This window comes from Oculina patagonica, chromosome 1 (genome assembly GCF_052425735.1).
Source record: "Oculina patagonica isolate OP01 chromosome 1, crgOcupat, whole genome shotgun sequence".
In the NCBI taxonomy this organism is placed as follows: domain Eukaryota; kingdom Metazoa; phylum Cnidaria; class Anthozoa; order Scleractinia; family Oculinidae; genus Oculina; species Oculina patagonica.
In genome coordinates, this window is record NC_135758.1 from 8,075,105 (window position 1) to 8,101,517 (window position 26,413).

General features: G+C 38.3%; 2 protein-coding genes and 1 pseudogene across 2 annotated transcripts; 2 read left to right on the forward strand and 1 right to left on the reverse strand.

Annotated features, from left to right (window-relative positions):
• The first annotated feature begins 981 nt into the window (after positions 1 to 981).
• Positions 982 to 3,093, forward strand: LOC144655064 (collagen triple helix repeat-containing protein 1-like). Its single transcript, XM_078515286.1, has 3 exons — positions 982 to 1,098; positions 2,179 to 2,412; positions 2,693 to 3,093. The coding sequence occupies exons 1-3, from the start codon at positions 1,009 to 1,011 to the stop codon at positions 3,035 to 3,037; spliced, it is 669 nt and encodes a 222-aa protein (XP_078371412.1). The 5' UTR covers positions 982 to 1,008; the 3' UTR covers positions 3,038 to 3,093.
• A 4,081-nt stretch (positions 3,094 to 7,174) lies between these two features.
• Positions 7,175 to 10,342, forward strand: LOC144636372 (uncharacterized; annotated as a pseudogene).
• Positions 10,343 to 12,473: 2,131 nt separating this feature from the next.
• LOC144636381 (uncharacterized) lies at positions 12,474 to 15,458 on the reverse strand. The gene has a single exon (XM_078495581.1). The coding sequence runs from the start codon at positions 15,456 to 15,458 to the stop codon at positions 12,474 to 12,476; it is 2,985 nt and encodes a 994-aa protein (XP_078351707.1).
• Between the last annotated feature and the right edge of the window lie 10,955 nt (positions 15,459 to 26,413).

Here is a 26,413-nt window from a genome sequence, read left to right on the forward strand (position 1 = left end):
GCGCGTTTAATGACAAAATTGTAAAAAATATACAGTAAGGAGTAATTTTATTAAGTATAGAAACAAATATGGTATGCTTCCCTTCGCGTTCATCATATTCATTGCTAAGAATTAATCACAAGACAGCCTCGTTTGGAGTTTAAATTGTCTAGGCCATCAAGAATGGTACGTATAAGAAACCAGTCGTTTCCTTCGTTTCCTTGTATGCTTATTGTTCGATTTGTGCTGCTCACAAGAAATGCTCATACATTCAACAAAGAAGTGAAAAACGTAGAAAATAAATAATCGAATTGAAATTCGTTTGAAGAGAGAGTATTTAGAAAATTAACTGAAATTATACTGGGTTTAATATAGCAGGCAGTTACGTATACGTCAAAATACCAACTGGTAAATATTCGAGAGTGAATTAAAATGTGCTTTAAATTTACCCTCGGAGGAAATAAAATATTTCTTTTTACTTCTTGTTTGTAATTAACTGAAAGAAAACAAATTAGGCGGGAAGCCAGCCCAGGTCCAAGTAACATTAAAAGAAATTTAACAGTTCAGTTATATGAGAAGCAGCTAGTGGGCATAATATCAGTAACTTTATGACCTTTATAGTCTGCTTATAAATTTAATACACACTCTTTAAAAAAAGCAACGTTTTTTAAAATAATTAAAAGCAGGATTATTTGCGAGCTTTTTATTTCAATAGGACAAAAACCTCAAAACAAAAAAAGAAACCTTCAGATAGGTATGCGTTTTCCTTTTTCTCACTCACTGATCATATTGCAAGAAAATGAATCACGTGGCCTCCATATCATGGACAATCGACAGCGCAAGTTTACATTAGAAACATGAAAAAAGGACCAGTTCGATTTGTGACACAACTATAGTGTATTACCCCAAAACTAAGAATTCATGATCAGTTTGTTTTCACTCTCGATAACTTCAGCGAGCTTCGTCAATCTGTTGCAAGAAGGAACATTCAGACTTCTCAATTCTGAGACTTTTTATTATCGTACAGACATGAAAGGGGAGAAGCTTAACGTTTTTCTATCGCTGTTGTTATTGCTGTCTTGCACGTTCGAGGGAGAAAGTGCATCCAACACATCCAAGGTAAGAAGTGAAAGAAAAGAATTTAGTATCTCAATATTAAAAAGTCTGAATTCTAAAAATGTCGAAACTTTACGGTTCAGTAAAGGATAGTTTTATGTGAACTTAGCAAAGACTCGATTCAGGAAAGGTCTAAATTTTATCGATCAGCAACGACGATTTTGGTTTTGAACATTAAAAAATGTTTGCTGTAAAAATCGCTTTCAACAAAAAAATACTGGCTTGAGCAGATTCAACACTTATTGTCGTAAGCGAACGAATGGGGAAGAAAACTTCGTTGAATGATCAAAGAAATAAGTGACTCAAAGATTAGTTTTACCTAAGCTTAACATTGGTTTGCGTTACAGTTTTTGCCACATTTTCTGTGCGAAATTGGTGGGATGAGAAAATATCACTTAAAGAAACGTTTTGGTCCAGTGATGTAATTCGTAATGATCCATTGCAAGGAATTTGCGGGAAAAAAAAAAGCCGGACTGTTTGCTTAGACTTGTGTTGTTCGCGAATTGCGCAGTTTTAGAGTTTACATGTACACGTAGAATAAAGTGCTCGACAGAAGAAAACAACAGAGAGTTTTGTAACTACATATACATTCTACTCCAAGGTAGTATTAAGCTTTGAGGCGCACGGAAAAACATGCGTTGTTCACTAAAATGAGAAAGAAAACGCACTGCAGGAAACAGGAAAAATCCCGTTTAGCCTGTTAATGGTGTTGCCTCGTTGAACATCACTCAAACCCGACAACGGGTGTTAACTAATAAACAGTGATAAAGATAATTCCTTTCCTCTGCCCTCTCCCCTCTATTAAATCTTGCTGCTGTTATTTGACGAACGCTTGACATGTAATGAGTTAGTATTTTAAGAAAAAAAACTTTATGGTATACATCATCCTGTGTTAATGTAATTGCCATGACGAAAGTTGTTATTGGGGGCGGGCCTCTGAAGTCTCAAACCCCCCGCCCTCCCTTCAACCCACCCCCCTCCAAACCGGTCCCAGAAGCCCCAAAAAGCCCGGTCTGAGTACAGTTACATGTAATCTAATGTCAGCTACACTGATCACATCGCTAACCTTCTTTAACTGCACAGCAGCCTGGCACGTGTCTGCAAGGACCATCCGGTATCCCTGGCCGTAATGGATATAACGGGTTACCAGGCCGCGACGGCCGAGATGGCACAAAAGGTGACAAGGGCGTGGCTGGTCCAACTGGGTCACGTGGTGTTAAAGGAGACGCAGGACAAAATGGTGCAGACGCTGACCACAGAAACTGGAAACAGTGTGCGTGGAGGAGTGAAGACAGCCGAGACATTGGTCTTATCAAGGTAAGGTTTAATTGTTGGAAAAGAAGTTAATACATATTTGGCATTCTCGATTTGATCTTCTCTTAAAATCTATTTCTTTGTAAACACATTAATTGATAGATAATTTTTCTTACAACAAAATTAACTAAGAGTGTAATACAATTTATGAATATTACAGTCGAAAAGAAATTATTTCTATGTACCATAGTTGCACTTAATTTGGAGTAAGAGAATTACAATGCAGGCATCATTGCCTTTGTATCAACTCGTGCTAATTAATGACGCTAATTATTTTCTGCAGGACTGCGTTTTCGAAAAGAAGAAGAGTGATTCCGCTCTCCGTGTGGTTTACCAAGGCACCTTTTATTTGAATTGCGACAACTGCTGTAAGCGATGGTTCATCAGCTTCAATGGAGCCGAATGCAGCGGTCCTATGCCCATTGAGGTCGTTTGGTATATGCCAAGCGATAAACAAGAAACCCACAAACTCGGATCAATAGAAGGCTACTGCGACAACATTCACAAGGGAAAAATCCGTGTTGGTATCAACATTGGGAACTGTCCTGGATATGGAAACTCTAACGGTGATACAGGCTGGAATTCAGTGTCCCGCTTGATGATCGAGGAAGTTCCACGGTCCCAGTAATCCGTCGGTTATTCATAAGAATAACGCTGACGTCAGCAATGCATTAGGGACTGATTTAGGGCCTGATTACATGAGCCGGGCTGGCCCGGCTAGCCGGGCTGGCTCGGTTTGCCGAGATCTCGGAACGTCTGTTAAACGCAACAAAAATCAACTTCGCGATTACATGACAACCGGGCCAGCCCGGTTAGCCGAGATCCCGGTATCGCGATGCCGGGATCTCGGTTAGCCGGGATGAAAATTTTCCATGTAATCGCGTTCACCGGGCCAGCCCGGCTAAGCGGGCCAGCATTAAATTTCTCTTCTGAGTACAATATCCGACGAAAAAATCAATGCAACTCCTTCTAAATAGGATGTAGAGGTAAAGTAACCCATCCAGATGCATAAGTGCAAAAAATTAACCACCAAATAATTTTTTTTATTGCTGGAAAAAGGTGATTAAGATCATTCGTGCTCTGATCATTTATGCTAAAACCGGGCTGAAAGTCATCTCGGCAAACCGGGCTCATGTAATACCGGGCTGAAAGTCATCTCGGCAAACCGAGCCAGCCCGGCTCATGTAATCAGGCCCTTAAGGGGCAAAATTGTATACGGAATGCTTGGCGTTTGTTCGAGTAACAAGTACTTCAAAAACTGGTAAAGGGTTTTTTGATTTATTGTATTCAGGAACGTTATTGGAACTGATTTTTTTAAATAAAATTGGTATACATTGTTCTTGACGTCTTATTGTTTTTTTTTTTTTTTTTTTTTTTTTTTTTTTTTTTTTCGCAATCACTCTTCTAGAACGGGAGGTGATCAATAAATGCACGCTGATAAAGTGGAACCTCGATATAACGATATGCCAAGGGAGCAGTAAAATTATATCGTTTAAATTCTCAACCTCGGATATTGCATTTCTAGCTTTCTGATTGGTTCACTGAATTCCGGTTATCAGCTCGTATACCTATGTTTGACCTTATATGGGAAATGAGTGCGGCAAGTGCCGCTCAGCGTAAAATTTTTCTACGGGAAGCGACAGTTCCATCAGAAAAATGGTTGAAAACAGCAAATTTCGCAAGTTTTATGAGCAAGAAATAATCAGCGGTGCCTACAAAAACCACAGAAATGCCATAGTAAAAATAACTACGCAAAACAAAAGGATTGATGCGAAAAGTTTAATTAAAAATACTTGTAAACGCACAACGCAAGTGAATAAAGTAGAAAAGCAGCAAATAATTAACGAAAGAACGGCAAACTGACACAGTTTCATTTATTGTACGTCATAATTTTAGGCTCAGCACTTCTGTAAAGTTTGTTATCTTTTAATCTTGGTCTTGTCCTTTTAAACTTCAATAAATCTTTCCACTTTGAGCTCAATTTCGCTTCAAATAATATAGCAGTCTTGATGACAGCCGTGGAGCCGTAAATTACAAGTACAATGTAAACACTTGCTTCGTTCTACTTGCACAAGACGTGTAGTTTCCAGAAAAGCTTTTGCTTCGGATCATCCCGTAAATCTTAACTGTTGTCACAATTTCCAGGATATATAGACGACTTTAGAGGAGATTATTGGATGAAAATCTTGGGAAGAAAACTATCTCGCTCGCTTTCCTCGTGTGTTTCATTCAACTCAAGAAGTGAACACCACGCCACAAATTTTCCCGTCTCCTCATACTATCACTTCGTTTACATCAAACTGAAATGTCCTGTCGATTAAACTTAAAGAAGAATTTAATAAAACAATTATTCTATTCGCCCTTGTTGGATACGAGTCGTTATAGCCAACGAGGCGCGAAGCGCCTCGTTGGCTATTTGCCACCTCGTGTCAAACGCGGGCTCATAGAATAATTGTTAAATATCGAGGAATCGTTATATCGAAATTCCCGATATAACGATATGGCCGTAAACTAACCGAAATCTAACATATACTTTTTTACTGGATAACGAGGCATAGAATACAGTATCATTTTTGGATATCATCGTACAGAAATGTTGTCAGAAACGTTTGAGATTACTCGATTACTGTTATGTTATTGGATTAAATTCAATGTTTTACTTAAATTGTGACTGTGTACTGATAATATCGTTATATCGGGGAAGATTTTACGTTTGTTTCGCTAAATTCTCATCGTTATATCGGGAATATCGTTATATCGAGGATCGTTATATCGGGGTTCTGTCCCATACATTTTACTGTAACTTTTTCCGGGACATAAAATTTTCATCGTTATTCCGGGAATATCGTTATATCCAGGATTTATATCGTGGTTCCACTCTATCTGAAAAAAAGGAGAAAAAATTTGTCTAATATGAAATGATAAAAGAATGAGCTTCATCTAATTTCTAATAAAATCACAAAAAAACACCTTGCATGCTGATTGGTTAAATAAACGACGTATTTGGCACTGAATTAATAATGGTAATAGGACTGAGTGGAGTCCAATTCGGTCTGTAATCATACGAGTGATTAACAAAATCGGACGACCGTGAAGCGGGAATCCGATTTCTTTAATCACGAGTATGATTACAGACAGAATTGGACGACACGAAGTCCTGTTACCAATTAATCAAAACTATGACAAATTTGAGAAAGAAACTAAACTTCGGTTGAATAATCTTTATGAATACTGTAACTCAACAAATGCACAACAACAGCGCGCGCAAAATGACGCATACTGCCCAATTACACAGGCATGACGCGTAAGCTGTCCTATTACACTGTCCAATTACAAGCATGACGCGTACACTGTCCTATTAGTGCTCAAATCGGGCTGCTGATAACCAATCACGTTCGCGAATTTTGTTACAGTTTTGATTATGTCTGTAATCATTATGTGTGTAATCATTAATTAATACACGCACTGCGTTTTTTTAAATCGATTCGGCGCATAAAGAAAACGATTAAAACAACAATAGTCATATGTGTTTAGACATGCCAGACGGCCCAAGAGTCACAAGGAGTACATCTTTAAGTGGTGGATTTTGAATTTAATTGATTTTAAAATGGCACGTGCGTGCCGAGGAGATAGCATGAAATTAGTTTAAGGCAAATGCTGGTATAGCTATGTCTAAATGCTATCCATGTGATTAAATTAAAATTCATTTTCAGGCTGCTGAATATTCCACTCAAAAAAAACATGCTTCGGAGGCTCGTCCCCTGTTACTTAAAAGCCTATAGATTTGTTGGTGGCATAATAACGACGAAATTTCCCGTCATTACGACTTAATTTTATTACTTTTATGTGACCGAAATAGTCTTGTATTAAAATATTTTCATGGAATTTGAATATATAACTACAAACCTGTAAGCGTGACGTGTTGGTAAGATAAGAATGTCTACTAACATTTTAGTTGTCATAACCAACTGCAATGAATCATAATAACGTCGTGAATGTTGGAATTTTCGAACAACACTCGGACAATCTTTGGAAATCTTCGATCTAGAAATTGCTCAGAAGGCAAAACGTTGCCCTAAAGGGAAGGGGAAGAAAAGTTGCTCAAAATATGAAAAGTTGCCAAAAAGTTGCCTATCAACTTGTAAACAGCCCTACCGGTGCTCAGCTAATTGGTGTTTTTAATTTGATACTAACATCGTCTCCACACAATAATTTTCTTGTTCCACTCTGGTGGCGTTTACAAAGTTCTCTTTCAGTAACACTTTTTTACAATTAGCAAAAGTGACCAACGATAAATGCTCGCCTCAGTTTTGGTGCTGAACTATATAAACTTAGGTTAAGCTAATCCACTCTTTAGAATAAGAACTCTGCCTCGTTATACCTACTTCTGTCAGAAATCGAGTTGACTTTCTCTCGATGTTTTTATGTGCCATGACAACTTGAAAAATCTTTTTGAGCCATGTAAACGCACTGATATTTTTAACTCATACTGGATTAAAAAGAATCTGACAAAAACAGAATGAAGAACTATTTAAAATCGCTTGATCTCTGTGTATTGAGTAATTTTCCCTTTACCCACCAAACAAGGGAAGCAAAAGGCATTGTGTTAACTCCGCAACTCGAAGAACTTCTCTGAATCTCTGGGTAAGCGGAACTCTGGGACTTCGCCAGCCGACAATTCTTTCCCAGGGCGGCTCGATTCCCATAGAAATAGCGCTAGGGTGCTTTCGACATAACAACTTCCGTATGAAACTGTTCTTCTTTGATGGAAGGGCCTTTTGAGGGTACAAATACTTGAAAAAATATTTATCTTGCCTTTCGCCCGTACCCATTTATACAACTGGGTGGAGAGAGGCACTGTGAGAGTAACATTACTTATCCAAAAACACAATGCAGTGCCCGGCCAGGGCTTGAACCAGAGTGCTCGATCCAGAGACCAGGGGCCCTTTTCTCGAAAGCCCCGAAAACGTTTCGGGCCCGCAAAGTCATTTTTCTGTATCTTAAAAAAAAGGAGAAGTGTATAGGCCTGAAACTTTGTATGAAGGGAACCTCTGTTCATATTAAAAATATCATGGAATAAAACAGCTTTGCAACCATAAGGTTTAAGATATTTCTATGGCTTTCCGGGTGCGAAAACTTTTCGGGACCTTCGGGAAACGGGCCCCAGCGCACTAACCATTAGGCCACCGTGCCTACCTTACTCAAGAGAGGGATGTATGTTCTTTTCATGCTAAATTCATGTCGTGCAACACATAGAAAGTGACTCTAAACGTACAAGTGAGAGTTTGTAAGGTTTGTGTGTTTACCGAAATTTTGCTCATATTTGTTGGTGTTTCTCTATAGCTTTGGAAAGGTATGGAGGCAACATATACTTTGATGCTGTGCGGTGTCAATTAATGCGAATCAACAGTTTTAAGTCAAGAAAGTCGAGGAAAAAGGCCATTTCAAAGAGATGGAAATCCAAGTTTTGTATTCCTTTGAACAGGCGAGACGAGCGCCAGCCTCATCACTCAGGTGTTTCGAGCTAACCCAAAGAAACACCACAAGCATCCATCCACAATTTGGGCAGCCTACGAATGAGATCTGCAAGCAAGGACAAAAAAAGCAAGACAGCCACCTGTAGACACATCAAATAAACTAGACATCTACCAGGAAAGATTTGTAAAGGGTTTAGTGAGAAACTGACAACAGAGACTTTTCAACGGCTTCAGGAGAATGGTGGCTGCAGATTAACTAAGGAACCTTTGGCCGTTTCTGGAGGACAAGTCGGGGATTCATTCTTTGATCCCATCGACAAAGTTCACCAGTTTAACACTCAGTGCAAAGGAAAGGACTTTGTTTTGAATTTCGAAAATGTGTTCCCTGCGTTGCTGACGGGCAGCTCATTTTTTTCACATGGTGATCACAGAAGTTCAGCTGCTGTCACCAACGACACTGAGCCTTTTATTAAGCTTCCTGTTATTGGAAAAACTGAAGGGAAGCATAAGACAAACAAAGCTGGAAATGGTAATTAAGATGAGAATAGCAAGAAAATGACAGAGCCGAGGCAAGTGTTTATAATTCCATTTGGTGCATTTGATGATCCTGTCGATGTCGAATCTGATTTGAAACGGAAAGCTGACAAGAAAGAAAAGCCACCAGCTAAGAACCCTGGAGATGAAATCAAGGCAGCGATAAAAGACATTAGTAAGCCATCAGAAGAGCTGGAAAACAACTCGACTGAATCAAATCTTGGTGTAGAAAAACATACCATCGACGTGTATGGAGAAAAAGACAGTAGAGATTCTGCACAGCATCCAAATATAATTGCATCAGCTGAAGCGGTCAGGTGTGAAAAGTCCCCAGTGAGCTCTGGCTCTATTAGACAAAGTCAGCCTGACTTTCATTTAAAGAGAGAAATCAGCAACCTTTCTCTTAGTAATTACCTGAGGGCGGTCCCAACTCAAGGAACAAAGGAACAAAACAGTCCGGCCTCTCCCAGGTCATCAGCTATGGTACCAAAGATGAGCTACACTAACCGATCACGAGCGCTACCGACATTTTACATGGTGAACAACTCTCTACAACAAGTGCAACAGTCGGGGTTCAACCCTCAAAAGTTGAATGGCTCTCACGTTTATGGTGGATATTTTCCAATGACTGGAAGAAAAGAATCCAAATTGTTTTATGCAGAAATAAGTACCATTTCAGAACAAAGCCAAGTGAACGGTGACGAAAGTATGCAAGAATTGTCAAGAAGGACAAAATATTCAAGTTCTAAGAAAGGTAATTTGAACGCGCAAATTCCCAAACATCCCTTGGTCAAGGAAAGTTACGTGTCAAGAAAATCATTTTCTCGGCAAAATGGTGAACGGTCTCCAAGAGTTAACGATGCACTGAGAAAATCGGAGAAGAATCTCTTACATGTGCCAGTGACTGGTCACCAACTTTCCAACAGGTTTAATGGCGTTAATGATAGATAAATAGGTACTATCTATAGAGAGAATGTTTTGAACATTGTCTTTTTACATGTATGTTGACAGAGTCTAGCCTGTATTGATTAATTCATCTGACAAGATAATGACATCTGTTAACATTAGGATCTAAAATTCATCCTTTACATCAATAGTTGTGCATTAAACAAATGTGAATTTTTAAAGATGGTTACTAGAGCTAGAGTACACGCTGTATTGTCCATATATGTGTCGTCCAGGTGAGAGTAGTTCTGAAAAGAACTGTTGTTGGTGACTACGTTTGTAAAACTTATGGAAGTCATCTTCAGAGTCAAGCTAATGTCGTCGCTGATGTTATAAAGTCTGGTCCGTTGAAGCTGACCGGTCAGTTTTGCCGTGATCTTATTGGCTGTAAGACTCGAGCGCCCACGAGTCTTCTGACATCACGGCAAAACTGACCAATCAGCTTCAAAGGACCAGACTTTATAACATCAGCGACTGACAACAACATTTAACTTGGCTCTGAAGATGACTTCCGCTCAGGTTGTCGAAACGTCACTCGCCAACAACATATCTTTTCCGAACTATTGTCACCCGGACAATGACACTATATGGACTACTGACACTCCTTGGTTCAAACCATCTACTTTGTACACGAAGTCCATTTCGGAAAAAAAAATCGGTTTTCGATTTATGGACCTTTATGTAGGTAATTATCATTGGTATCAAACCCATGAAAAACTGATAACAAATAATGTAAATAAGATACAGATTCGTCTTGATTTTATTAATATAAACCTTGCTTTATTTTTACAGTCGAGATAATTTATAATGTAGGTTGCATCGGCAACTAATTATGAAGGCTAAGTAAATTCCTTTCTTTTACAAAGAAAATATCGTTAGCAGAGTGCTGCCAACTAGTTTATTTTTTAAAAATTAAGCAATATATACTACTTATTAACCGAGAGTGAGGTCATTACAGGGGAATCTCAGACCGAGGCCGTGATGTATTGACCGAGCGACAGCGAGGCAAGGTCGAGGTCTGAGATTCCCCTGTAATGGCCGAACGGACGAGGTTAATAAGTTATTTATTATATGGCCTTTAAGCACTATTCAAAAGAAGAGTATAATCAAGGGAAAAAACACTGGAGGTAAAACTCGCTCTCGCTCTCTGTGGCTCTCTTCGTCGCTCATACTAAAGAAGTATCGGTATGCTTATATTTTTCTTTAAGTTATTGAAAAGATAGTTATATTTTGTCGGCATTTTTTGTTGTTTTTTTACCCCTTCGCTAGTAGCTTTTACTCAAAACTCAAAAAATCGTCGAGCCGAGAAAAAGTTTCATAATGCCCGGTCATTACAAGAAAATAATGCCCGCTCAGCAGCCAATCAGAGCGCGCGTACTATTGTAGACATATAATAAATACTCACAAAGTACTGGCTCCATCCACAGCGATCAAACGCAGCGCGTGCCCAGTTCCCGCTAAAACTGCTGCTGATAAACTTCTCAAATTTCGAAAATTTCCCACTTTCAAGCCGAAAGTTCTTACAGTTACTGAAAAGTTAAGTTTTGTACGCTGCCTATGCACTAGTTTATCGACTTGTAATTTGGTTTATTCTTTTCAGAAGCGCTTTCTTGCAAACGTCTTGCAGATTTTCGCTTCGAACTCCACAAACATCGAGGCACCGGAAACTGAAAATGGCGCTGGATTTTGCGTTTGACCGTTGTGAAACCTGCTCCTGTTTGTTTAGTGTGTACGACAGGGCAGTTCATTATGTACATTATACTACTTACAATCGTGTATTACTAACTATTGCCTTTAGATTAGGAGGGTAATTGAAATTGTTGTATTAATATAATTGAAATTGCAGAGAGAGGCTTAAATAGAGAAACAGAGCGTTTAATATATAAGGCCAATAAAGGTTCACCAATCATTAACGCGAGAAACTCACAGAGTATGCTTAAAATTATTATTCAATACCATTTAAAATTAGTCATGTACATCATACATTTCTGCGGTATTTCTTTTTTTCTAAAGTGCGATTTGATGAACAAACCAATACTGGAATAAATTACTAGAAAAACTGTTTTTATGCAATTAAAGCACCTCTTTTGTGAGAACTCTCAGCCTTTATCTCCAAAAAGTTCCTTTTGGAGTGATCCATTCTCTACTGACATGGGTATAACGAAAGACAAAATCATACAATAGCCAATTATTGTCATAGTTGACGTAGCTTTACGCTGATAAGGAGCGGTTAGTCTGATAAATTTTCAACTCGACAACTTGTTGAGGACAACGTAAAATAAAATTGTTTTAGACGCTAGAAAATTATATACAAGTACACCTCAACTTGTTGAGGACATCGCGCTTAAGGGGATCTTGGTGTGAACAACGAAACAATCAAACAAAAGAATGAAATAAATTATTCTTCACCGCGAAACGTTAAAGTTTTCTTCCGGTTAGGTCTAAAATCTCGCGAAGTGGAGGGCTTGTGGCGGAACGTCCTCGAGAACCAAACAGAACGGGATTCGAGAGAGTTTGCAATGCCACGATTGTTTTTTCATTTTCATTTTTTTTCTAGAACAAAACAACAAAAGAGGGATAGACTCCGCGAATGACACTGAAAGCAAGGAGCATAGTTTGTTTTGTCGTGCCTTAAGCGAAAGTGAAATTTCACGTTTTTGGACAGCTAAAACGTGGTGAAGAAAATAATTTTCGAATTTGTGTTTTCGATGTTCAAACCAGGATACCAAGTAGATTCGATCAGGCAAATAATAAAAAAAAAACAAATGTCATGTGCACTGTTAAAACTTGGCACTTGCATCAAGTTTCCCAATCCAGGTCATAACTTCTTACTAATTACAGAGATCTATGGTACATTGATCAGGTCTTCCGTACGTGTTATGATACCTATAATATAATGATGGCAACAAAGTCAGTCTCAGCTTAATGCAATAATTTTCTTTAGTACAACAGACTGTCACAACACAGTCAATTAAACGAAAAGAGTAAAAACTAAAACTATTGCAACCACAAAATGTATATCTTAATAGTTTGATTTAAAAACTACAACAACACCTGAAAGATGATTACATAGTAACTACGTCTTTTAAGTAAATCAAACCTACCAATTTATTTTCCAAAATCAAACGTCACGTTATCTCCAATCAGCATAAATGGTGCCCACTGTCTTACGTGATTGTAGCCGTTAGCTCTCATCCACTTCATGGCCTCGTGAAGAGATTCACTTGCGCTTTCCCCACGAACAAGGTGACCGTAGAAATTATTCATCAACTGCTCTGTTGCACTGTCTTCAAGGGCCCACAGTGCCACCAACACTGAACGTGCACCGGAACCCAAGAACGCTCGAGCGATTCCAACAACTCCTTCAACTTTTGTCTCTCCTTGGCCACTGTGGCAACAGCTAAGTACCACAAGCTTGGCTCGCAGTTGAACTCGTGAAATGTCAGCCATTGTCAACAGGTATTCTTCTTCGACAGGAATTTTGGTGATGGGGCGAGGAGGGGAAAGGGCAATTTCTCCTCTTTCGGCATCACCATGTGCAGCAAAATGTACAAGGCTTACTGAATTTATCCTGTCAAGTACCACCTGCTTAGTTGCTTGCTCTCCTAACAAAGGCTGAACACCCAGCAGTCGTCCAATCATGGCTGCTTCATTCCCTGCACATGGTAGTCTTGATATGTTCTTTTTCTTGCCTTTGTAACGCACTAAACCAACATCAGGATCTCCCACTATCAGTGCACCAGTCTGACTGTGATAGTCTGCTGGACTGTCCTGAATGAGCTTGAGAGTCGTCAAAGAAGGAATGATGCGGATCCTGAAAGTCTCGGATAAGAATTTCCCTCTCTTATCTGGTAACGCTGCAAATGGAACTTTGTACAGTGAGCGATCAGGAACAATGATGATCTCGGGTTCCTCGAGTAAGTCGGCTACGGGAGCGATGACCATTTTGTAATATAAAGATATGTTTGGTTCGGGATTTTTGTTTTCTTCTTCCTCTTCCACAATTCGGAAGGATGCGGGACTGCCTTTCTGAGTTGACTTGAGTTGGTTATCGTGCAAAGAGCGATCTTCACAATGCTCCTCTGATAAAATACCAAATCGTCGAAAGTTTTCCGCAAAAAAGTCATTCAAACTTCTAACTTGCTGTAGTACACGGCTTGCAGTGTTATCATTTATTTTCATTTGTCGGAAATGCATGACACCACTTCTATTTAAAACCCACAATAATAAATCTTCGAAAGAATAAGAGATGTATAGACAAGTGCATCTGCTTTCCTTCTTCATGATCTGTTCGATATCAGCCCGCGATTGCGGATTGCCTGAGACTTGATTCTTCACAGAGTATTGAGCTGACATTAAATCTGCCAGAGCTCTGGCCCGTCCAAGTTCTGCAACAAAGAGAGCTTCGTTCGGATTTCGAGAAGCACAAAACATTGCACTTAGCATCCAGTAGGGGAAAACATGTCCTTCTGAAAAGTTTATCTTAAATTGATCGTTGTCTCCAAGAAACCCTCGCATTTCCTCACACTTGCGGATACTTGAATGGAGATACGAAAACGCTTCTTGAGTTATTCCTTGGAAAAATTTCAGCTTTGCAAGCCTGCAAAGGGACGCAGATTGGTTTTCAACGTTTCCAGTCTCTTGGTTTAATGCCAATGCTTTCTCAAGATAAGCTTCAGTTTTGACATATTCACCGGTAGACATAAACACATCTCCTAAATTTCCGTAATCTAATGCTTCTCCTTCTTTGTCACCGATTTCTTTTCTGATCACAAGTGCTTTCTCGTAATATTCTTCAGCCTTAACATAATCACCAATAGCGAAAAACACATGTCCAAGGTTTCCGTAAGTTCCGGCTTCTCCTTTTCTGTAACCAGTTTCTTTGTTGATCGCAAGTGCTTTCTCAAAATAATCTTTAGCCGTCGCGTATTTGCCCAGGAAGAGAAATACAACCCCTAAATTTCCGTAAACAATTCCCTCTCCGTTTCTGTCTCCAATTTTTTTATTGATGGCAAGTGCATTCTTGAGATGCTCTTCAGCCTTGACATACTCACCAAGATATGTAAAAGCCGCTCCTAGATTTCCGTAAGCTGTGGCCTCACCATTTCTGTCGCCAGACGCTTGACTAATTGCAAGCTCTTTTTCGTGATAAGCTTTACCCTTGACATATTCACTAAGTCCGAGAAACACTTTTCCTAAGGTTCCGTAAACTTCTGCTTCTCCTATGCTGTAACCAATTTCTTTTTTGATAGCAATTGCTTTCTCAAGATATATTTTAGCCTTGCCATATTCACCAAGGGAGTAAAACACATTTCCCAGGTTACCGTTATCTGTTGCTTCACCTTTTCTGTCACCAATTTTAATTCTCATTGCAAGTGCTTTCTTGAGATGTGCCACACTTTTTAAATATTCACCAAAAGTTAGGTAAAGAACACCTAGGTTTCCATAACAAGAAGCTTCCCCTCTCTTATCACCGATTTCGTTCATAATCAAAAGGGCCTTTTCCATGTGTTCTTTAGCCTTGTAATTTTCACCTACGGCATAAAACACATTTCCTAGCATTACATAACATGAAGCTTCTTGTCCTCTGTCGCCAACTGTCTTGGTGATGTCAATTGCTCTTTCAAGATAGTCTTTAGCCTTTACATATTCTCCAAGATATTGAAACACGTTTCCTAGTTTTCCGTAAGCTGAGGCTTCTACTTCACGATCACCAATTTCTGCATTGATTGCTAACGCTTTCTCGCAGAGTTCTTTTGCTTCTAAGTATTTACTTTGCTCCTGACATAAGTTAGCCAGTTTTAAGCTTAGCCTACTTTCTATTACTTTTTCACCTCTTTTGTGGTATATGTCAAGAAGTTTTCTGCCGTATTTTAACGCACTCGTGTAATCATTGACCAAACAGTACGCTTCGAACATTTTGAAAAATATAATTTTGGTTAACTTTTCGAATACTTCTTTCATGACCGCTATGTTGTCAAGGATGATCAAACATTCCTTGAGTAACTCGATGGCCTTTGGAACACGAGAGGTATTGAGAAGGAAGTCGACGACAATGAGGCAAATAGAGATGGCTTGAATGACTTCCTCCATGTTTATCATGTCAAACATATCTGCTGAATAAGAAGAAAAGTTGTACTTTGAGAAAATAATAAAAACTCAGTTATCAGTTCAATTTTTAGCGATTTTTCAGCTGTCGGTAAAAACAATATAGCTCATTTCTCAGAAATCAGCTGAATCAGAACAAAATTTGCAGCTCTTAGAGAAGATCTCAGCAACCAGTTAGAAACTATCAGACTTGTACCCCGCCTACCCCCTCAAAAAAATTCTCTAAGCCCTACTGGAAATCTCATAAATTCTCATAATTTTTAGGCCTTTCTCATCTAATTTTAACCATAACATTAGACATTTGTAATAAAATGGTGTGACAGCTATTTTCTAAAGTAATTGTGTCAGACGTGCATTTATGTGGCCTCCAAACGAATGAAGAAAAAAGTCAAGAGCTTTACATGTTTCCCGTCGACATCATCAGGGTCAGATAACGTTTCAGAAAAAATGTGCTTGAATGTGATTTAAACTTTTATTCCGCCCTCTTCACTATTATATTATTCAAAGAACATGATCTTTCACTTTGTTTTTGTCCTTCCATATGAATTCAGAAATAATCATATACGATCTCTTGACATTTTTGGCCGGAAATGGCAATTGCGATGCTTCTTAGATTTAAATTTTGCGGCGGAAAAATAAGTGGATTTAACTGATCCGGGTAATAAGGGATTTTTCCTTCAAAATAACAATGACGCATCAAACGTTCTAACCATTGCGCGCGTTTCGATTTCGAATAGGAAGTTGTTGAGTGCATAATAACAGAAATGAAATTAAAAGCAGGTATCTATCTTCCCGCTCATGAATTATACATCGAAATGGACCACACTTTGTGTATAATTATACAATCTGAGCACGTCATTTTGCGCACGTCACGTCTGCTTCATCCCTCTCTTTTTTTCCTACATATTATAATTTATTTATTTTTCTTTTCACATGTAAAATAAGCATATCTGTAAGCATATTTGTAAAAATATTTGTAACGCATGTTTTCAATTGTAACGTATATTTCTTTTCGCAATGTTCTGTTAATGTTCAAATGTCAATAAAAAAGGTGTCTATCTTCCAACACACATGAACAATATTTATAAGGCTGCAGATCCCAACGGTTACTGAGTTTACGTTTACTCGTATTCGGCTAAGTTGCATATAGTATATGCAACTTAGCCGAATACGAGTCAGACATTGAATTATGACGTGACACATATAGCCTTATTTTTTTTTACTTTCCCCCGTGTTTCAGTTTCATTCACAATTCAAGTCACTGAAAACACCATAAGTGTTAAGAGCAGTACAGAACACAAGAGCAGTGCATGTTTGTGACATTAGCTTGAAGATAGCGAAGCACGAACCTGTTTCCTGATAATATGGACTTTGATAACGCCACTATTGTTAACAAAGCCCTTTATTGTCACAACGGACCTTTCCTTGAGGAGTGGCACTCTGAGAGAGACCCCAAAGTGGGAAATAAACGGATTTGTTTACAGCATAGCGAGTGAGTCCGGGCGATCTGAACCAATAGCGACATGGCGTATCCATAACCCGATGAACGAACGTCTGTGCTCGATAAATGAGAAATATCGGGCCTTGTTTTTTTTCGAAAATGGAGAACGAAAGTTTAGGTCTTCCAACCGCGTGAGTCATAACTCAATAGAAGAACGCAAAGCGTGATCTGTCTTTTGTACGCGTGAGATAACTATAAGCCGTTGAAAATTCCATTGCTTATTTTACATTCTTAACCAAACATTTTAGGTGAAAACGACATTTGTAACTTTTCATAAACATTGTATTTAATGTTTTGTTTAAGGGATGTTCCAGATTCCGAGATCTAGCCTTACCACAATTTCTTTTGTAGAAATTTCGATAACCGCAGACTGAAATTTTTCCATATGAACAAAGGACGAAAACCGCCACGCTAACAGGCCAGCCCGGTTCCCTTCCCTTTTTTGTAGGCCTAATTCAGTAAGGGATACAGTTTAGACTTTGTAGATGACCATTTCTGACCGTTTTTCAGAGAATGTCAGTTCATTTCATATGCATAAGGATCATTGTAACAAGGTTAATACTTTCCAATTTCAAAAGTCCTTTCTGACAACATTTTTGGTATAATCAAGATAAGATAAACAAGTTCTCGTCAATTATTTTGAATCAAAACTCCCGCTAACCTTAATTACTGTACCTACCAGAACTGCAACTAAAATCTTCCCTTTAAAACAAAGAGTCAAAATAAGTCATCTAACTTTCCTGACTCAATATTAGCATTCCGTGTTCAGCCTGTAAGAACCGCTTTATATATGACTGAGTTGTGATGGTTCAGGGAAGTTTCATTCCAGTACACAATTAGCAGAATGACATCTTTTTTATCTTATCATCGTTTTTATTGGTACACTTGGACAAGTTTCGCTTTTCAGTGTGTTTCAGTTTTCATAATGATTCGTGTCACGGAAGATAATCTAGATGAAGTCAGTGTTCTTTTAAAATGCACTATCTAGGACTTGATATGTCAACTTGCTTCCGTCTATTGCTGTATAAAGAGAAATAAAGTTGCCAAAGCAACAGATGAATATCGTTTTATATTGGGGTAATATTATTTAACGAGGAAACGACTCGCGGAAAACAAGACTATCAAATTCCTCAAATGTAAAATCTTGAGGAAATGAAAACATGGCTGTCATATTATTTATAAAACATAATTGTCATTGCACCTTGTTTTATAATTCTTTATTTAAAGACAGTGCCGTCACGTACATTTACTTCGTGGTATCTATAGCAAAATTCTCTATTAAAATTCTCTGATTGGTTCTCCAGTGTGGCACGTTCTTATGTGGCTGCTTACAGCTGACCAATTACAACTTTCTGTGATACCTGCTATTAGACACCTACGCCGTTCTCAAGTCATTCGCGTGAACTTATATAAGGTTAACGTGTACCTTCAAAGGCCCAGATACTGCATTTCTTTCTTCACTTAAATATAAGGGTTCCATGGTGATCTGTCGTACGCACAAGATATTATGGAAATCGAGTAAATAATGAAAATATAGCACGGAAGTGAATTCTGAGTGAGGAATTGATTTTCGTACCTGTTTTCTCAAAATATATTTTAGACCGATAAAGATGTATTTGTCATTAAAGATGTGAATATTGTTCATCGTGGTGTAAGATAGGTAATGAACGTTTATTCGTTTGTCTCACGATAGAATCGCTTTGAGATGTTGATCGCGACGTTTCGACTACAATACTGCTAGTCTTCATCAGTCTCCTGATGAAGACTAGCAATATTTCAGTCGGAACGTCGCGATCAACATTTCTAAATGTTTTTTTCTGAGAAAAAGAAATAATCTTTATTTACTTAAGACTTTTTTTCTCCCCCCCCCCCCCCCCCCCCCCCCCCCCCCCCCCCCCCCCCCCCTCTCCCCCCCCCCCCCCCCCCCCCCCTCTCCTTTTTTTTTTTTTTTTATATGTCCCCCCCATTCCCCCCCCCCCCCCCCTCAAGTATAAAGGAAATTTGATTCATTCACCAAATGCAAGCTGATGTAATAAAGTAATCTGAACTCAAATTTTCACAAGTGTTTTGTCTCGTCAATCAACTTTTCCGTGGGAAACAACCGCCCCACATCGGCCCCCAATCGACTCCACATCGACCTGTCATCGGCTCCAAGTCACCCCAAATTGACCGTACATCGATAATACTTCAACAAAGTGGTGAAGATAAACAACAGATTTGTTGGAATAGTTGGAATTTGATGGGATTGTGGCTGGTGCGCTTTTAATGTTAAGTTCACTCAAGCGCTTCGAGAATGAAACCATTGTTCAAAAGCTTAGATAAAATGAGTTCCATAAGGAACTTAACACACAAGTAAGACATGAAATCTAGTACGAGGTCAGTATGCTTCCCTCAGATAACATGAGTTCCATAACGAACTCACCACCCAAGTAAGACATAATAATCTAACACGAGGTCAATATGTTGCTCTCAGTTAACATGAGTTCCATAAGGAACTCACCACCTAAGTAAGACATAATAATCTACTACCAGTCAATATGCTGCCCTCAGACAAGGAACTCGCCACCCAAGTAAGACAGATAATCTACCATCAGGTCAATATTCTTCCCACAGATAACATGAGTTACACAAGAAACTACCACCCAAGTAAGACAGAATAATCTACCACCAGGTCAATATGCTTCCCACAGACAACATGAGTTTCACAAGGAACTCGCCAACCCAAGTAAGACATAATAATCTACCACCTGGTCAATATGCTGCCCTCGAATAACACGAGTTCCATAACGAACTCACTACTTAGGTAAGACACGTAAGACATAATAATCTACCACGAGGTGGATATGCTGTCACCAGATAAGAAGAGTTCCATAAGGAACTCACCACCCAAGTAAGACATAATAAGCTAGCACGAGGTCAATATATATGCTGCCCTCAGATAACCTAAGTTCCATAAGGAACTCACCACCCAACTGAAGTATAACATTATAAAATCTAGCACGAGGTCACTATGATGCCCTCAAATAACATGAGTTCCACAAGGAACTCAAAACCCAAGTAACAAATAATAATCTAGCACGAGGTCAATATGCTGTTCTCAGATAACATGCATGAGTTGCATAAGAAACTTACCACCCAGGTCAGACATAAAAATCTACCACCAGGTCAATATCCCACCCTCAGATAACATACGTTCCTTACGGAACTCACCACGCAAGTAAGACAAAATAATCTACCACGAGGTCAATATGCTGTTCTCAGATAACCTGAGTTCCATACGGAACTCATGCACCACCCAAGTAAGACATAATAATCTACCACGAGGTCAATTTGCTGCCCACAGATAACATGAGTTCCATAACGAACTCGCTACTCACGTAAGACATAAAATTAACAATGTAGTACGTCGGTAATATGCTGCCCTCAGATAAGGGTCGTCGCAAAGTGCGAGGCAGCAAGGCGCGATCTTGATTTTTAATTTTATAATCATACGACTGAACATCGATTCATCGCCGAAGATAAATGGATGGGGCAAATATGGTACCTGCGAACTTCGTTAGATCACCGTTGTTATACCGATCTAAGCTGCCAGGCCACCTTAATTACCCACGACCAACTGGCGCCTCTTTGTACGAAGTGCTCTTGTAAGTCAGCCCTACCTAGCCTCAAACCCAAACACATTTGTATTTCTACTTTTCTGCTATTCCTAAGCCACCTAAAATAAATGAATGAATGATATAGGTGCTTATATAGCGCATTTACAAAGCTCAATGCGCTTCACAGAATTTTATGGGATGAGACCGGACATAAGAATATCAGGCGCCTTTGGCTGCCGCTATCCGTCCATGTATGATCTCACCCCACCACCCAACGCATAGAATAGAACAGACCACAACACCGGAAACTTCATGCCCTACTCTTTACGATGAGTGTGTGGGTTCTTTAACGTCCCCTGCTGATTATAACACTGAAGAAGCAGGAGACGGGGCCTACGGTTTATCGTCCTTATCCGAGAAGACTTGAACGTCTAACCATTTGCAGATGTAATTACAAAGGCAGCACGTTCTCCTCAACTATTTTAAAACCTTGAGTGTTGGTCCGGTTTGGGACCAACACTCAAAATGAGGAACACAACTTATTTTTAACCTCAATAAGCTTAATACAAACGTACAACGTTTCTACAAATATAATCAACAGTCACCGTAGTACGCGCCGATCCAGTAGAGTGTAATTTGGCAGGGATTGAGGTCACGACGGTCCTACGTAGCATCAAGGGATGAGTTATACGTTTATTCAGGGATTCGCCGCGCCCCAGCCTAGTATGGAAAGATATTGTGATGATATTTAGTCAGTGGCTTATGTACTTCTGGTTGCCAGCCGTGTACATACTTCCGGTAATACTTATTAAGTACCGTCGTGCATTGCGAAGTGTGTAGTGTTTTTCCCCCCATCTTGTTGGAGTAAAGAAATCAGTTGTCTTCGCCATTTCGCCTCTGTCTAGTTATTTTAGCAGCTCGCAGCTATCACAGATATTTAAGTCAAGATTCTAATATTGAAGTCGAGATTTCAATATGGGAAGGATGAATCCAATAATAAAGGTGGTGGCAAACGAGGACACAATGTTTCGAACACATTGTTTTTCATGATGTTTCTTGGGTGGGCAAATGAGCGGGACACAAAACATTTTGTGTTCATGTTTTGTGTCCATGCAGCGCGCGCAAACGGGAAAACATTTGCTCGGATACAAATTTTGTATCCGCGACAAATGTTGCGCCTGCAGGCAAACGGAGAAACATTTATGTCCTCAATAAAGGTAAAGGTAAACGAGGCTGCAATGTTTTATTATACCGAAGAAATAATCCACCAATAAATGCAAAACCATTCAATCAAATTGCAGTGAAATAAGCTTGATTTTATTCCACAAGGCCAAAAGGCTCAAACAGAACAAAACAAGCACTAGAAAAATATATTAATCTGGCACTTTTGTTTAATTTTTGGTTACTTCTGAGCAATTGTGCTAATCGTCTTGAAATGAGTAGCTCCGGTCTGAAGAGAATCGATCTGTCACACTTTCTTCACGGTCGCGCGATCTACGTAACTACTGTGTTCACGATCTCTTTATTGCCTTGAGCAACATTTCTTGAAAATATTTTTGGTCCAAAAGCCTTTGTAGACAATTGTCAAGATTCCTAATGCTTTGAGTATTCTGGACTTGGAGTGAATTCTTTCAAATGAACGAAAATTTCATTCAGCAAATGCCGCCATGTTTACTTTCCTAGATGATTTCTTTGTCCAATATTTCGCTGTCCAATAGGATACTGTCGGCACGTGTCCAAAATGTAGACTTTTGATTGGTGGATAATAATAACTGAGGTGTAATAATTAGCATTATTATTCATTCAAGACATTTCTGTGTTTCTGATTGGCTTTCGATCCCCGGCTAATTCCAGCTATTCGGCTAGCGCCGACCAAATTTGGAAGAAATTCCAATTATTGGATGGCAACCGTCCAATATAAAAAATTATTGGATCGCAACCTCGTTCTCAAGGATGATTATCCGATCGCAACCTCGTTCCCAAGAACCGCTGACGTCACGCGACTGAACGGCTTTGCTGCCGAGCAGGTTGAAAAGCGAAAATGGCCGCTAGATTTGAGCATTACGAAGAGGTAAAATTTAAAGTTGTTAGAAGACAAGGAAAGTCAAAACACGGAAAAAGCAACGAAGGGGAGTCGATCGATTTTAAAAGCGTATCTTCAAAAGGAAATATCCCTGATCCAGCCACAGCGGAGGACTTGGAGCGGTTTTACGAAAATTCTACGTCGAAGTAAGCAAGAACGATGGAAACCTGTACTCGAAAACATCGCTTTGTGTCATCAGATTTAGCTTCAGTAGACACTTCAAGCAAGTGCTAAATATCGACATTATAAAGGACAAGAAATTTAATGAAGGTAACCGAGTTTTTGAAGTTTAAATCAAATTTAAAAGCGAACGTTGTTGTGTATTTGTGTACTTTGCCTACTGTCAAAACCCTATTAATTTCATTTTGTGCATTTGGAGCTCTGGAAATATTTTGAATGAATAATAAAACAGTTATTGAATTCGGCTTTCGTATGATATGAAGAATTATGCAGATCGAGGAGGGTGTTATCCGACACCCTCCTCGATCTGCATAATTCTTCATATCATACTCAGCCTCATCCAAAAATTGCTAACAGTCAGTTTTTAGTTTATCAAAAATATATAATGAATAATTCCGTTTACTAATTTTATATGCAGTATTATCGCCTGATAAATTTGCATTTTTCTGCGCAGTACCGTTTCTGACAATGTTGACAATGAAACTGTCAAATATATCAGACATACCACAAAATGGGTAGTAACAGGAGGAGGCTCCTGGTAGTAAGATGATTTTATATCCACCATATAGAAAAACAGTATTCAATATATTAGATACTTTTCATCAGGGATAATTAAAACAAGACACAAATTAGACATCTGGCCGAAGACGTTAAACTTTGATAAATTCTGTCTCGATATGTTCACTTTCGAGCGACAGTTCTGTCGAAAATCTAACTGACTTACTCTCGATGTTTGTATATTGCAAGACAAGTACTCTTTAGCTTTTGTCAGTTTATCTGAACGTGAAAAATCTTCTAGTTGCCATTAGTAGAACAAACAATGTCTTTCACATCTCAAGGTTCAACAGGTAACAAAACTTCCTTAATCTAAAGAAGTCGAAGAACTTTTGAAGAAACAAACATGTTTAGAAAAATCCAGGGTTGTATCTCTGTTGGTTGTTCCGCTCTTCAATCAGATTGAAGGAAATAGCACCAGTTCTGTATCCCGTGCAAGGTAAGGCTTCTCTCGCAGTTTTGTTTTATCGAGTAAAACACTCGCCAAAACGTGATACATTTCGCCATAATTTAAGGTTGAATCTACTGTACAATGTAATTTTAGCGGCGCTATCGGTTTATCGGTTTTAACTGCATTCTACAGTTTGAAATTATTTGCAGACAACAATCAGCAGTTAGCTTCACAAAGCGAATTGGAATGTTGCTCTATGCTAAAGACGCCTATTTTTTGAGTAACTATCGACATTATTTAATTTTGACTACAAATCAACTCGCAAATCCTACGTGTCGTCCGATTAACTCAAGACTGCTTGTGTTGATAGGCATGCAAACAGCTAGTCTATGTTTATCGAAGGGCGTATATATTTTTGCGAGAAGGTCATACGCATGCAAAATAGCACAGTTTGTCAATACGCTTTTCACTACAGTTGATGAATTAAAGCAAAAATTAAAAACCTAATTGTCACAGATGTTGGAAAGCATGCTGTGTATGTAAAGAAACGTTTAAATATATGTACTGTCTAGTTTGCCAATAAACAGCTTTCCAATAAACTACGATGATAAATAACTGCTTAAAACCTTGGTCACAATTGTTTTAAGTTGCTCTCTTTCTTTGAGTAAATAAAAAGTCGCGTTGGCACAGATAACGTTTATATCGCGCGCAAATATAAACAAATCGACCACACACAAAGAAACTTTTCTTTTTTAGATGAGTTGTTTTTTGAAGTCGAAGTTTTTGAAGTCGAAAAGCACTGGATTAATAAAACTAACGTCTCGTTTATCTTGCTCTCTCGGGATCCCAGGCGTTTTGATTTGGATTTTTTTATTCAATTTTATATAGCTTAACGAAAAAGCAAGTTCAAGCAACACTTCGAAGAAGCAATTTCCAAAAAAAGACAAAAAAAGTAAACAAATGAATGGTTTTTATTATTAATTTTAGCAAAACAGGATCGTCTTTACAGTTGTATGATTCAACTTGAATCGATTCTAAAACTTTGATACAAATATGCCCAATTTTTTATTTGAGGGCGACAAAATTTTCGGTTGCAAATTTAAATGTATACTTCCAAAATAACAACAGCGACAAAAATTCAGCTGAAAACCTATAACGCGTTGTAATGCACTTCAGTTCTCTCAAACCACGCAGACTCTTGTGAGGTTATTGCATAGTCGTGTACTGTGTGAAAGGATTTTTTTTATTATTTTTCAGACAATCAAAGAGAGTAATAATTCTGAAATCCAGCGCAGCATATATCGAGATCTGTTTCGTGTCGAAGGTCTCGTTCTTATAAAACTGATCGAATTCAGGGGGAATAACATTACAGTTACATCATTTCGATTGTTTTATGGCTTAATATAAAAAACGCGAAATCAAAACATGTTAATTTCTTTATTTAGTTCGTTTTATTCCGCTAAAGAATTACCAGGCAAGTATAATTATTTGTGAAGTAGTGAACATTTTAGCGCAGCAAATTTCCATATATTAGGACCCTAGTGGACTATGGCTTCCGTTGCATAGCTTTAAAAACAAATGCGTTCTTTATAAACTCCAAAAACAAGGTCTTATTGCCAGTGTTTCAGTTTAAACATTTGTGATATAGTAGCTCGGAATTAAAATATCATAACACAGTACCTTAACAGTCATAGGAATCATTATTTATGTGACTTAATTTTAATAGTAAATCAGCCACAATTTCTGCTGGTGAGATATCGATAAAGACGCGCGTTTAATGACAGAATTATAAAAAAAAATATACAGTAAGGAGTAATTTTATTAAGTATAGAAACAAATATGGTATGCTTCCCTTCGCGTTGATCATATTCATTGCTAAGAATTAATCACAAGACAGCCGCGTTTGGAGTTTAAATTGTCTAGGCCATCAAGAATGGTACGTATAAGAAAACAGTCGTTTCCTTCGTTTCCTTGTATGCTTATTGTTCGATTTGTGCTACTCGCGAGAAATGCTCATACACTCAACAAAGAAGTGCAAAACTTAGATGACGTTGCCATGGTGATTTCAAGTTTCTCTTTATCAATTGTAATTAAATTAGGTTATCCTTAGCGTATTTTTATCTGATTGTAATTTAAATCGGGTTTTTATATTTTTACTTTGAAATTTCAAATGTAAACGCACTGAGACGTATGTAAAGTGCGTGCTAAGAACTGTTATTATTATTATTATTATTATTATTAAATTCGTTTGAAGAGGGAGTATTTAGAAAATTAACTGAAATTATACTGGGTTTAATATAGCAGGCAGTTACGTCAAAATACCAACTGGCAAATATTCGAGAGTGACTTAAAATGTGCTATAAATTTACCCTCGGAGGAAATAACTTAACTGAAAAAAAAACAAATTAGGCGGGAAGCCAGCCCAGGTCCAAGTAACATTAAAAGAAATTTAACAGTTCAGTTATATGAGATGCAGCTAGTGGGCATAATATCAGTAACTTTATGACCTTTATAGTCTGCTTATAAATTTAATACACACTCTTTAAAAAAGCAACGTTTTTTAAAATAATTAAAAGCAGGATTATTTGCGAGCTTTTTATTTCAATAGGAAAAAAACCTCAAAACAAAAAAAGA

What these genes read in the sequence shown, in the direction of transcription:
- LOC144636381 (XM_078495581.1), bottom strand. Translation starts at nt 15,458, where the DNA reads ATGGAGGAAGTCATTCAAGCCATCTCTATTTGCCTCATTGTCGTCGAC.
- LOC144655064 (XM_078515286.1), top strand. Translation starts at nt 1,009, where the DNA reads ATGAAAGGGGAGAAGCTTAACGTTTTTCTATCGCTGTTGTTATTGCTG. An exon ending in GTGCATCCAACACATCCAAG is followed by an intron (nt 1,099 to 2,178) that starts GTAAGAAGTGAA and finishes TTAACTGCACAG; the next exon opens with CAGCCTGGCACGTGTCTGCA. An exon ending in GAGACATTGGTCTTATCAAG is followed by an intron (nt 2,413 to 2,692) that starts GTAAGGTTTAAT and finishes TATTTTCTGCAG; the next exon opens with GACTGCGTTTTCGAAAAGAA.